This window comes from Melanerpes formicivorus, unplaced genomic scaffold (assembly GCF_026170545.1).
Source record: "Melanerpes formicivorus ecotype bairdi unplaced genomic scaffold, bMelFor1.0.p_v2 SCAF_48, whole genome shotgun sequence".
NCBI classification, from domain to species: domain Eukaryota; kingdom Metazoa; phylum Chordata; class Aves; order Piciformes; family Picidae; genus Melanerpes; species Melanerpes formicivorus.
Genome location: NW_027142400.1, coordinates 2713951 through 2726448, shown reverse-complemented (window position 1 = coordinate 2726448; position 12498 = coordinate 2713951). Strand labels below are relative to the sequence as shown.

The 12498-nt window shown below is 38.7% G+C and overlaps 1 protein-coding gene across 7 annotated transcripts in view; it reads left to right on the top strand.

Annotated features, from left to right (window-relative positions):
* The window catches only part of CDC42BPB (CDC42 binding protein kinase beta), a 96025-nt gene that overhangs the window by 45558 nt on the left and 37969 nt on the right, over nucleotides 1-12498 (top strand). For all 7 annotated transcript variants that reach the window (XM_068160172.1, XM_068160171.1, XM_068160170.1 and 4 more), the window contains exons 4-7: nucleotides 2356-2451; nucleotides 6862-7010; nucleotides 9596-9689; nucleotides 11344-11544. In XM_068160172.1, the coding sequence (XP_068016273.1) occupies nucleotides 2356-2451; nucleotides 6862-7010; nucleotides 9596-9689; nucleotides 11344-11544 (540 nt within the window). The remainder of the gene's footprint in view (nucleotides 1-2355; nucleotides 2452-6861; nucleotides 7011-9595; nucleotides 9690-11343; nucleotides 11545-12498) is intronic.

Sequence of the window (12498 nt, the reverse complement as noted above, 5' to 3'; positions counted from 1 at the left end):
TAAGCCTTCCCCTGGATGTGAGAAATTTGATGCCCTTTCTACACAGATTTTAGTTGGATTCATTGATCAGTGTAGAATTGTTTTAAACCCAAGTGCTGTATAGAGGGCTCCCAGAGTCTAATGGAAATACAGCTATGCTGGTTTACTTCAGTCATTTTTGAAGTGAATTAAATGATAACTTTTACATGTAGAGATGTCCTGAGAAGGCAGCTGTTTACAAATCATCTTCAACTTATGCAAATAACTCTTATCCTCTCAAGCAGGCAAGAGGTAGAAGAGGATTATCCACCAAGAAAGATGTATAATGAGCAAGAATTTTCCCAAGACACACTTAGGACAAGTAGCAGTCCCACCAAGTTCTCTGTCCACTGGTTTTCCCCTCTGCAAAAGCCAATAAAGGAACTGTCTGCTGTGCCCTTTGTCTTTTCTTCTTAGGTTTGCTCACTTGATTTGGCTTTTCTGGATAAGCAAGACTTTATAACCTACATATCAATGATGTTCATAAAGCATCAGGGGATTAAAATTTCTCAAATGCAATAAAACTTGTTAATTTTTTAAAAATAAAGCTTACAGGAATACAATAGCCCCTTGAGTGGGGAGTTCCATTGAAAAGCAGACTTCAGGTGTTTTATTATCCCAACTACATAAGTGGTCTGAGAAGCACATTGGTATACTGGGTTTTGTTTGGTTTGTATGACTTATTAAACATAGCAAAAAGTGTACTAGCTGAAAGAATAAACACCATATGGTCAGAAACCACTAAAATACAGGAAAGATTAGTAAACATCAACTGACAGCCATAAATGGCATGCAAGCAAAAATAGTCATGCCATTTTATGTTGATAAGGTGGATCATTTGTATTCCTTGTTCTGACAGCAAAATTCATAGTCATTGGTGTATTACTGCTGACAGTTCCAAATAAGCCCTGACTGGCTGATTAGGTAGCCTGTCATGCTTTTTCAAAGCATGTCTTAGGGCCTTTTAAGCTAGCATAAGCAGAGAAGCAGAATTTTATACATTGAATTCATGATGCAAAGTGTTCAGCAGCATTACTGGTTTTGAAGTATTCGTATCATTCCCTTGCTATTTGAGGTTGCAGAGTGAACTGGATCAAGGAACTGATGTCTTTGAAAGTAAACAAACTAGTTTTGTGTTGGCAGCCTCCTCACATTGTGATGCCAGATGAACTGAGAAGTGCTGTGCTCTGGTGCTGCGGACTGCAGATAGGATTACTTGGAGCTGCTGTCACTGCCAAACTTTCTGTAGAGTGATACTTTGGCCTTGCATTCATAAACCATTAAACCACTCTTAGTTAACGTTTAATTACAATTTATATCTCTTTGCACCAGTAATTACTAACTTTACAATATGGCCACGGTGTGGTGTTCTTCAGTAGAAATGTAAATTGAATTTTGCTTCCTTAAAGACAAAAATTGTTGAGATACCTTTATAAGATGCAATCAGTATGTGGTAAGGCTTGGGCTTCCCAGGCATATTTCTTCCATGGTGCATTTTCCAAGGCATCTTGACAAGCAGCGATGACCCAGAAAATTAATTATGATCTGGAATCCAAACACTGGGATCTGTAGCTACTGAATATGCTAATAATGACTCTCTGAATTGAGAGTAGTGAAACAGTCCCAAGTCTGCATCTTCATGCTTCTGATCCACTAAAAACATTAATATATTTTTATTAAGGAGTACTTACTTGAAGTTTATAAAATTGGTTTTACGTAAAGATGCTGAGAAAATCTGTTACATAGAGCTTGGTTCTCCGAAGTGTTGCAGTGTGCTGATTGAAGTAGAATAAAGATTACTGGAAACTTATTATACTGGACAAAGATAAGACAGCAATAGTAAAATTTGCTTATTGCCTACTCTCTGTTGACAGTGTCTGGAACTGTAATACAAGAAGAGTATGCATGAAACTCTTTTCACAAAGGTCTTTTTCAGAAGCACCAGACTTACTTTCCTGGAGCCATTATCTTTCTGCTACAGATTGCAGTGCCAAATTATCATTTTTCTGTCCTTTAAAAATACATTCCAGAACAAAGGTTCAGTGTTGACTCAGAGTGGTTTGCAGGCATTTTGGGGGTGGGAGGATGTGTTATGTGTTGGGTTGGTTTTTTTGTTTTGTTTTTTTCATTAAGGTTGCAGTCAGGATTAGAGTGAATGAATACCCAAATACAAGCCTGCAGAGGTTCCCTGGCTTGTCACTTGTGCAGACTGAAATCCAATCAATGGAGACCTCTGTTCAGGAATTTTAAATAATCCCACAAAACATCCATATATATTCATCCTGTGAAAACTACTTGTTGATGTTGACAATGGCTTTTTCCTCTCTCTTCTTTTAGACAGCTTGCTTCCGAGAGGAGAGAAATGTCTTGGTGAATGGAGACTGTCAATGGATTACTACATTGCACTATGCCTTTCAAGATGAGAACTATTTGGTAGGTTTGATCCATCAGCAACCTAAAAGCTTTAGCTTATGAAAGAACTGTGTTTATGATGCATTTAAGGATATTAGTGCATTAAATCCTTCCTCTCATGCCTCACAGTTGTTACAGCATTTTTGTTTTCTCCTTGAAAGAATTCAAAGGGACTGATCGTAACTTCAAGAAAGTGAGAAGGTTGTATGGCACTATAGTATATAGTCCCTTACATTAATTAGTCTCTCCATGCATGAAATACATCATGCTTGAGTTCATTGGTTTTTATAGCATTGCAATTAAAAAATTTGGGAGGTGTTAACTCTATAAAAAAATATTTTTACTTTAAAATTGCAGAATGTCTTTTGTAGCAAGATTTTATTTTAAAGTGGCAAAATTAATTTGAAATTTTATCCTACAAGTCTGATGAAACTGATATTTTAAAAGCCTTAGGAAGAAAACTAGCCCATTTCTTAAAATGGAATGAAATATCAGCAGATTGGCCATCTTAGTAGTTTGAGGTACCTTAAGAACCATTTAGAAAGTCATTACTCCTATTGCATTTTTTAATAATGAGTTACTAGAACTGTATCATGGAAGCTATATTTAACTTACAGAGGTCAGAAGAGTACTCATTAGGAGTAAAGTCAGTAAAGCCCTGACATACTACAATACATTGAACTATACAGCTTCTGTGTGGCTACTTGAGGCAGGGTTTGCAAACCTGCTTTCTCTGAAAACTGACATAGTTATAATATGAAAGTTTTCACCTTCTTAACACTATTTACCTAGAAGCACCACATGATTATAAATAAGAAAACCCACACTGATAAAAAGCTACCTATGAATTCAGGAACTAAGTATATGAATGATTAGAAAATACTCAAATATTTTTACAGAAATAAAACAAATTGTTTTGACTGTCATGTTAAACATATTTTCAGAACTGCAAGCGTGTCCTAAGCAAGTGAGTAGACAGGTCATAGAACCTCATTTACAGGCTGTTTCCATTGAACAGGTCCAGATTTTTAATCTCTCAAAATTTAATTATTGCTGGCACTGCCTCATGAAGGCAGCTCATGATTTTGATTCCCTCAGAACCAAATGGCCTTCAGACTTACATAAAAAGAACCTAAGACATCCTATAACTTATTTGGAAGGAGCTTGTGAGAGTGGCACTGCCTAAGGAAAAGCCATTAGCTGTTCAAGTCAGTAAGCAGTAGTAATGGCAGTACAGAGAGCGATACTGTGTTGCTAATACTGTTTTACTCAAATCCATTCCAAGCAAGCTATGGCAGTATAATACATTTCTTTTCTCCCCAGTTCCCAAAGGCAGAACTTAGATACACGTTGAAGTTTTACTTGACAGCATAATTTAGACATCTAGCATCTAATTTAAGATCCAGTATCTAAGAAAGCAACAGTTCTGCCTAGCAGGCAAAGTCAGCAGATCCCCAGCTTGCCTGAGGTCTGGTTCTGCATGTGCTGAGATACTGCCTTCCAATGGTCTGTTACTCAGCATCTACCTCATGTAAATGTCTGGTGCTCACAGATGGAGTGTATCTGCATCTCAGTTGCTCTGTTGTAAATGATGTGTGAAGAAAACATGAATCATGTCAGGAACTGACTTTCATCCAAAAAACCTGGACAGAAGGTTTTCTTCCATACCATTTCAGTGGTTCACTCATCCATGGGCTAAAAGATCTCTGTTCAGTTCTCTGCTCAGCTTGGAGAAGTTTATAGCCACATTTTTTCATGTCTTCAGGAGAGCTGCCATATTAAAACACTTGGGTGGGAAGATTAATTTACTTTTTAGCTGTGCTGTTCATCCTTGTAGAATGGCACACAAAGCTGAGAACAAGTCAAGACCAGACAACAGCGCTCAGTTCTCCAACCTGAAATGGACATTGGTCCTGTAAAAGAGAGCTCTAGGTTCTGGTATCTATCTGCCCCTAGTGATCTTTGTGCATTATAGCTAGAGGTTCTTAAATGCAAAACCGTGTTGTGACCGTTTGAGGCTGTGCCCTTAAGAAAGGGAAGCTAACCCTGAAGAAGAGAGAGAACAATGTTGGTGTCTCTCTACACCTAGGGCTTTGCCATACATTTCTGGCTGCATGTTACAGGGTTCAGAATGAGAGAAAGAGAAGGTAAAATGTTAAGGCAGAAAAGTAGCAGCTGCCCTTGGAGAGTGTAGAATAACTGGGGGTTTATCTGTTCTGTTTAGTGTTAGTAGAGCATATGATGATGCAGGACTTAGATACAAGCAAAACCTGCAACATTTTATAAAATGTATATGCTCTAGAGTTCATTTTCTGGTTCTAGTCCTGTAGTTTTAAATAATTTTGAGGCAAATAGACCATGTGATAGTGTCCTCTAAACAGCCAACTCTTGAATCACATGACACAAAATGCTAGTATGGCTTTTTTCTGGTTCTTAGAAAGCTCTTGTAGAGACAGTTTGAATCAAGATGGGTTAAGTAAGCCTTTGGTGATTCACTTATGGTGTAGGTGAAACATAGTCCATGATTATTAGAAACATGTATGGGACTTGAAGTTCTTCATCTCTTCCAGATTATGTAATTTACAATAAAAATTTCTTTCCCAGTCTCATTCAGGGAGGACATGTTTGTTTGTCTGCTGTCAGCCTCTTAAAGGCTTCTGAGTGTTCATGAGGGTATTTCAGTGTGGATTTTTCCCTTTGATTTCCAAGTACTCTCCCCCTGTGTGATGTAATCACTTCCCTGGAAGGAGTGCAATACCTTTATTAGATTTCACCATCTGAATAATCTTTGTTTTAACCCTATGTGATGGGGAAAGTGCATCCTGGCAAGAAGATATCTGTGAACTGGACGGTGGATAAAATTTGACTTTCTTAAAAAGATGTCTCAGCATCTTCCTCTGATCCAAGGGCCTCATTTCATAGGTCAGCTGAGTTCTTGCTGAGTTACGAACATTGGGAGCAGGGGGAAGTGCATTACCTTGTCTCTTTGACAGTCAGGATATTTCAGCTCCCACAGAAGGCTCTATGAGCTCTTAGTCTTGAACTTGAGTGAAAGTGTTTCAATACCATATTCCTTTTAAAAGATTGGATGCATTCCTCTGTGGACTACCCTAAGCGATCCTGCTTTTGCGGGGCGTTGGACCTGATGATCTCTTGAGGTCCCTTCCAACCTCTAATGTACTGTGATTGCTGGTTCCTGTCAGTAGCCTTTCATTTTCAAGCATATTGTTGCATGCATAGAGTGTTCCAGCACATGTTGTGCAATTTGGATTGATTGATTTCAACATAAATGATGAAAATTGCCTATTGGATTAAGCTATAGGTAGAATAAGATGGAGAAAAACATCAAAATCTATACTTTTTTGGAGTCACTCTTTTAAGCCAAAAGATAGTGAGAGAATGGTTAGTAATGTACTTCATGTTTCTTTTGGGTTCCTCTCTTCTTTAATTTGCTTCCCTTCTGAAAAATGAATCTCTCAGGGACAGTAGTTTGCATTACATTGAGGAGAAAAATTACTGCAGTGAAAGTTAACTCCAGACTAAGCAAAGCTATTCCTAAAACCATGTATCAAATCATCTTGTGATGGTTATTGTTAGGAAATAAGTAAAGTCTAATCCTTGTTTTGTGATATGTGAAACGAATTGCAAGTCTGAGTCCTTTTCTTTCATGTTACCCTGTCCGCATAGATCCTTCGCTCACTCGTGTAGGAGGCTGTTTGCTTTTTCATTGAAATACCTTCAAAAGAATATTAATGGTTTATTGGAGGGGGCGGGGAATCCCATCATAGTATCTCTGCCTTGTCATGGGCATCTCTGATGTACAAGGTCATAAATCTCCTGCCAGGTTTGTTATGCATCCATGAAGTGGCATGTGTCAAGATGAGCATTTGACGATGTTGATGTGACAAATCCCACTTTTAGAACCACTAGTAGTATTGAAATGCTAACAAAACTAAGAGTAGTAGCAAAATGTATATTTTAGACTAAGCTGCATCAGATACTATTTTTAACTATAGTTCTTCCTTCCTTCCTTCATGTTCTGGACAGTTTGATAAGGGTTGATAATTTACATTAATTTTGGTGATCCTAGATCATTTTCCTTGTGTGGCACTGTAGTTAAGACAGAAATAAACTCACCCGAAGTTACTTGTTTGTTGCTGTCAGACATTGGGTTTTGCGGTTGGTTTTTATAGTAAGAGCTGAATGTGTCATCCTTATTGAGATTAAGGGAATATGATATGTTTCAGCACTAAATAAGCAAATAAAAGCAATGCAAAAGATGACCAATATTGACTGCCCCAGGCACAGCGGGGGGAGGAGAAAGTAGTGAAAGGGCTTCTCAGGTGTTAACTGATTAATTTCAGTTTGTTTGGGTTTTTTTTCTTACCAGCTATCTCTCAATACTTTATTGCTTTATTTCTCTCATTTCAGTATCTAGTCATGGACTACTATGTTGGTGGTGACTTACTGACACTTCTCAGTAAGTTTGAAGACAAGCTTCCTGAAGATATGGCTAGATTCTACATTGGTGAAATGGTGCTTGCTATACATTCCATACATGAACTGCATTATGTGCACAGGTAAAATACAGTCTCACTTGGCAAAAAAATGCATGTACAGTTACATGAAGCTAATCATAAGGGTATTACTGTATATACAAATGGGCACAGTAGCCACAGGCAAACTACTGTCAGTTCTTCCTTACAATATACTGTATAATAGCTGTATAAGCCATTGTATTTTAAATATCCAGCTTTGATGGATTGATATTGGAAGCAGTTTATCTGACTAACTTTTACTTAAGCTTTTCTTTGTGATCAGGCTTCTTGACTTAATCTCAGTTCACTCAGTTCATGAATATTGGTCTGCCTTTGTCCAATCTAGAAGTTTGAAGCAGATGTTCTGCAAAATTTACACGCAGTAAGCCCATGATAACATCATTGCATCTCTTTAACTGAGGTCATCCTCAAGCAACTTAGTAAGGAGTGGGCATGTGCTGGTCAAGTAATTTCTGCACACAGGATATTTATTCAAGAGCATTGCTTACTGTTATGGTATCTCAGCTTGTATTCTGCAGCAGTGAAGAATTGTAGAATATTCCTCATTCTCTGTCAGAGGAAATGGATCAGGAAGGTAGAAAAAAATATGTATGCCTTTTTAGCTTTCTGTTGGAGCAACTGCTTCAGAAGAGCGAGTAATGCAAGAAAGGCACTTGATAAATACTTTGTTTCATCATTGCAAGAGTGTTGTTCAAGTGAGAATTTCTGGTTTTGGTTTCCTTTTTAGATTTAACAACTATGTATAACATGTCAGTTAGAAAGCAAAATTATATTAATTCTAGAAATGTTTGCAGTTGTCTCTTTATATGCTGACTTCATAGCTTGTTTTCAGTAAACAGAGAAGCTTAAAAAAAAAAGGTTGGAAGAAGTGAGGTTTTTCAGTTAACTAAAAACCATTTATGGCCATAGGAGTGGGTTCATGGTAACTCACTGAAAGTGCTGGCTCAGGAGAAGTGGACGTCATACTAGCATTGTATATGACTTTGCAGGTCCCTTTACCTCGTTATGCCTAAATGTGGTCAGTATATGGGGATTTAAATATGTTACGTACTCAGGGATGTTCACTAAAGGCACCATTGCACCCATTTCTGATCAAGGTGACTGAGGGACCTGTCTGGGGTTGTTCAACCTGGAGAAGAGAAGGCTCCAGGGAGACATAATAGTGACCTTCCAGTACCTGAAGGAGGCCTACAAGAAGGATGGACACTGTGTTCAGAGGCCTGTAGTGGCAGGATGAGGGGCAATGGTTTCACACTAGAGAAGAGTAGATTTAGATTGGATGTTAGGGACAAGCTCTTTACTATGAGGGTGTTGGAACTCTCAAACAGGTTGCCCAAGGAGGCGGCTGATGCCCCATCCCTGGAGATATTCAAGGTGAGGCTTGACAAAGCTCTGAACAACCTGATCTAGTTGAGGATGTGCCTGCTTTCTGCAGAGGGCTTGGACTAGATGCCCTATGGCCTTTGGAGGTCTCTTCCAACCCAAATCATCTAACTGATAATCTACATCTCTGCACAGGACTGAATCAGTGCCTGTTGGGGCAACAGGAATGAATGTCTCTGAAGCCATGAACAGGAGATGCGTGAATGTCTGAGGAATTACTGCTTAGTAACTGGAATGGAGTAGGAGGAAGCATGTTTGGTCTGGAGAGGATTTCTAGGATCCTTTAAGGACTTACATGACCTCTTAGCTGTAGATAGGAACCAGTAGAACTTGGAGATGAGACACTAAACTTTTTTTGAACAGAAGCAGTGTTCCCTTAGGCAAGTGAGATCTTCATGCAAAGCAGAGTAGAGATGTATTGCAAGAGATTGGCTAATGCTTCAACTGGCACTGTGAGCCAGTGTCTCTGAAAACAAACAAATTGGAGTATAGTTGGTATATAGCCTTAATAGTCCTTTGCACTCACTGACCTTGGCTTCTAGTTATGGGACTGCAAGGGAATGTTAATGACATCTGGAACTGAAATGTATGGAATAAGTTTAACAACAGAAAATCAATGAGTTTATTCAGAAAGCATAGTGAGAGGGTCTAGTTTTCTGGGTTAGTAGAGTAACAGCTGTATGTACATGGGTTACAAAGGTCTTTAGGCATCTGCAAGGGCAAATATGTTGTGAAGTAGTATACTGAATAGCAAATGAAGAATACTTGTGAACAGAAATGGCATTTAGAGAAGCAGTGGAAAAAAATCTTCCTAGATAATAAGTTGGAAGTTATAAGTCTTGTCAGAAAACCCTTGAGACTGAAGGAATATCTTTTCTCTGTCATATTTTTCTGCCTCTAAACAATACATTGTGATGCATATAATCTTGAAATTAGGTTGATGAAGTAAACTGCTGATCTGTTGCACTCAGTATGACTCACTGTAATTATTCTGCTTGTTCAACTTTGAGCTGGAAAATCTGATGCAATCTTAGGGTTCAGTATCATGGACAAAGTTTTAAGTTGGGCAGGAGGAGAGTTTAGTTTAAATAGTGCAATAAAAAGAGTTTTCATCCATGGGTATCCAACATAAAATTCTTTGTTATTCTGATGCAAAATTAGACTTTGCAAACCATAGTTAATGCTATATATTTAAATCTTTTCACCCCTTTCTTTTATGACAGGGACATAAAGCCTGATAATGTTCTGTTGGACATGAACGGCCACATACGACTGGCAGACTTTGGGTCCTGTCTTAAAATGAATGAAGATGGCACAGTATGTATGAAGCAAAATTTAACTGGGTTGCTTAGTAGTGGTACCTTTAAAGTGACTTGATGGTCTTACAGCAACTAGATGTTGTCAGTGAGCATCAAGGAGCTGATGGATTCTAAGCTTATTGACATACTAAAAATTGAGAGAAGAGTATAACTCAACTGCCCATTTTGTACATCTTCATCTACTTGTTTTACAGCCTGCTACCCTTTACAGTTACCCTTTACTATGCTATTCTGTCTTATACCTTTTCTGCTGCTGGCCATTTGAGTTCTCCTGGGATTTTTTATGAACTGTCTAAAGGCCTTTGCTGAAAAAGGATACAAATTACATGTTATTTATATGATAGAATCATAGGTGACCAGAAACCCAGAACCCATGACAGACATGATGTAGAAGTTATCCAAAATGAGGACATAACTAAGCCTAGCTATAATTTCACCACCACATGTGGCTATTGCTGTCAAAGACAAGTAATAAATGTTTCTAGAAACGTATTTGCCACAAAAGAGCAGCTAAGGAGGGTGTAGAGGGTAACATAGTGAAAAAGGCTGAGGTACTTAATACCTTCTTTGCCTCAGTCTAATAGTAAGACTAGTTTTCACAGGATGTTAGGGATTGGAAGGGACCTCTGGTGATCAAATCCAACCCCAAGCAGGACCATAGAATCTAGCACAAGTCACACAGGAATGCATCCAGATGGGTCTTCAGAGTCTCCAGAGAAAGAGACTCCACAACCTTTCTGGAGAGCCTGTTCCAGTGCTCTGTGACTCTCACAGTGAAGCTCATCTCTGTGAAACTTAGGCTGTGTTGCTGTCTCCACAGCATGCTGCATGGCAACAGGCTGAAGGCCCTTACTAGCCCCCCCATCCCTCCTGCCTTGGTGTGTAGTCCCTCAGCCTATCACATGAAGGCCTGGTAATACCATTATCCTCCTTTTCTTTCGCATCCTCTTGATCATTCCCAGGTTCTCCTGTGAGTCCTAACTCCTTAATAGTTCTTGCATCTTCCCCAACAAATGGCTCATTATCCCCTACCTCCCCTGAAGTAGCAGTGGAGCTGGCACACTGCCTCACAAGCATCCCAGGTTTGTTCCTAGTGAGCATGGTTTTTCCCCTTGCCTGCTTTGAATCTAATTTAAAGCTTGATTAATGAGCCAAGCCAACCCCTGATATATAAGCCTTCCCCTATGAGAGAGGTGTACCCCATCCCCACCAGCAGACCTGGCATCGTGTAACGTGACCCATGGTCAAAAAACCCAAAATCCTGTTGGAGGCACAAGGCTTGAAGTTTCCTCCCTACTTCATTGTTTTTCATTTCAAATTCATGCAGTCAATTGCAATTTTCAAGTATAAAAGGACAGAAAACCAAAATATATTCTCCATTTGTCTTTCTGCCTTCACAATGTCTGTTATTTATTTTGTTTTATTCTGAAGAGAGCAAACCCACCTCAACTGATTTTATGTAGAACTACATTGGAGCTTAATACTTGGTGTCTGTTGTTTTCTTAATATTTTCTTTACTTTGTTGCTGTGATTTGATAAATCTCTCTTCCACAACCATGTTGTGGTGTCTCTGTCAGAAATACTAGTGTGAGTGAGAAGGTTGCTGAGGGAATGTGAAAACTTACCAAAATTATGTTTGACTTATTTTTAAGGTGCAGTCATCAGTAGCCGTGGGTACGCCTGACTACATCTCCCCTGAGATACTACAAGCAATGGAAGATGGAATGGGAAAATATGGACCTGAATGTGACTGGTGGTCACTGGGTGTCTGCATGTATGAAATGCTGTATGGTGAAACACCCTTTTATGCAGAGTCATTAGTAGAAACCTATGGGAAGATTATGAATCATGAAGTAAGAACTCTACTGAACCTCTGTGTATTCAATGAGTTTATAATTTTTACAGAGAATCTGTTATCTCTTAAAGATTTTGAAATGCTAGTGGTTCTTTGCTTTTTTGTGATGTTTTGGAGCCATGTTGTGTAAGTTCATTGGTTCAGGTTTTACAAATGTTTGCTTCTCTGAACTGCAAAAATGTAATTCTTTGTCAAATGGAAACTTTTGATGTTCTTACTGGAAAATATAAGTAGCCATCACAGAATCAAAATGAAAACCAATTCTCATGTTAGGCCCATAGAAAATTTCCTCTGGACTATGCAGAGGTGAAGAAATGTGTTATTTACACAGCTGTGCACATTTGCTGTCACACTGATAACACTATAAAAAAGGAAACAGACAAGTCAGCCAGTGTAGGCATGAGCTATATGAAGATCATGAGGTCAGGGGATTTGTCCAGGGTCAAGGTGATAGAGAACTGTAGGAACTTCTGGGTGCATTTTCAACATTAGAGAATGAGAGTAAACCAGTTCATGTTGTTCCTTTCAGGGCTGTATTAGGAGAATGTATTTATGTGCATACTCATCCTACATAGCCAGAAGCTACTGCATAGTGTGTATTGTTTCATTTTCTTCTCCCCAGGATGAGTGCAGTTTATCTGTGTTTGTAGTCCTGTAGTCTCACAATGAGGTAGTGATGAATAAGACATGAAATCTTTGGCAGAGCTGACACCCTTGCTGTGATGAATATTAATCTCTCTCTCTAATTTCTTCAATCAACTAACTGGTTGCAAATGTAACCCGTGTAAGCGCTGGCTACCTGTCTCTTAAAATTATTTGGGAGAAGATTGGGAGTTGTTGTCTTACAGACAATATTTTAATCTCATTTGGACACACAATGAATATGATTGGATATGTTTCAATGGAAGTTTTAAAGTTCCATTCCAATTATGCTGGTTTGGTCCCTAATGAT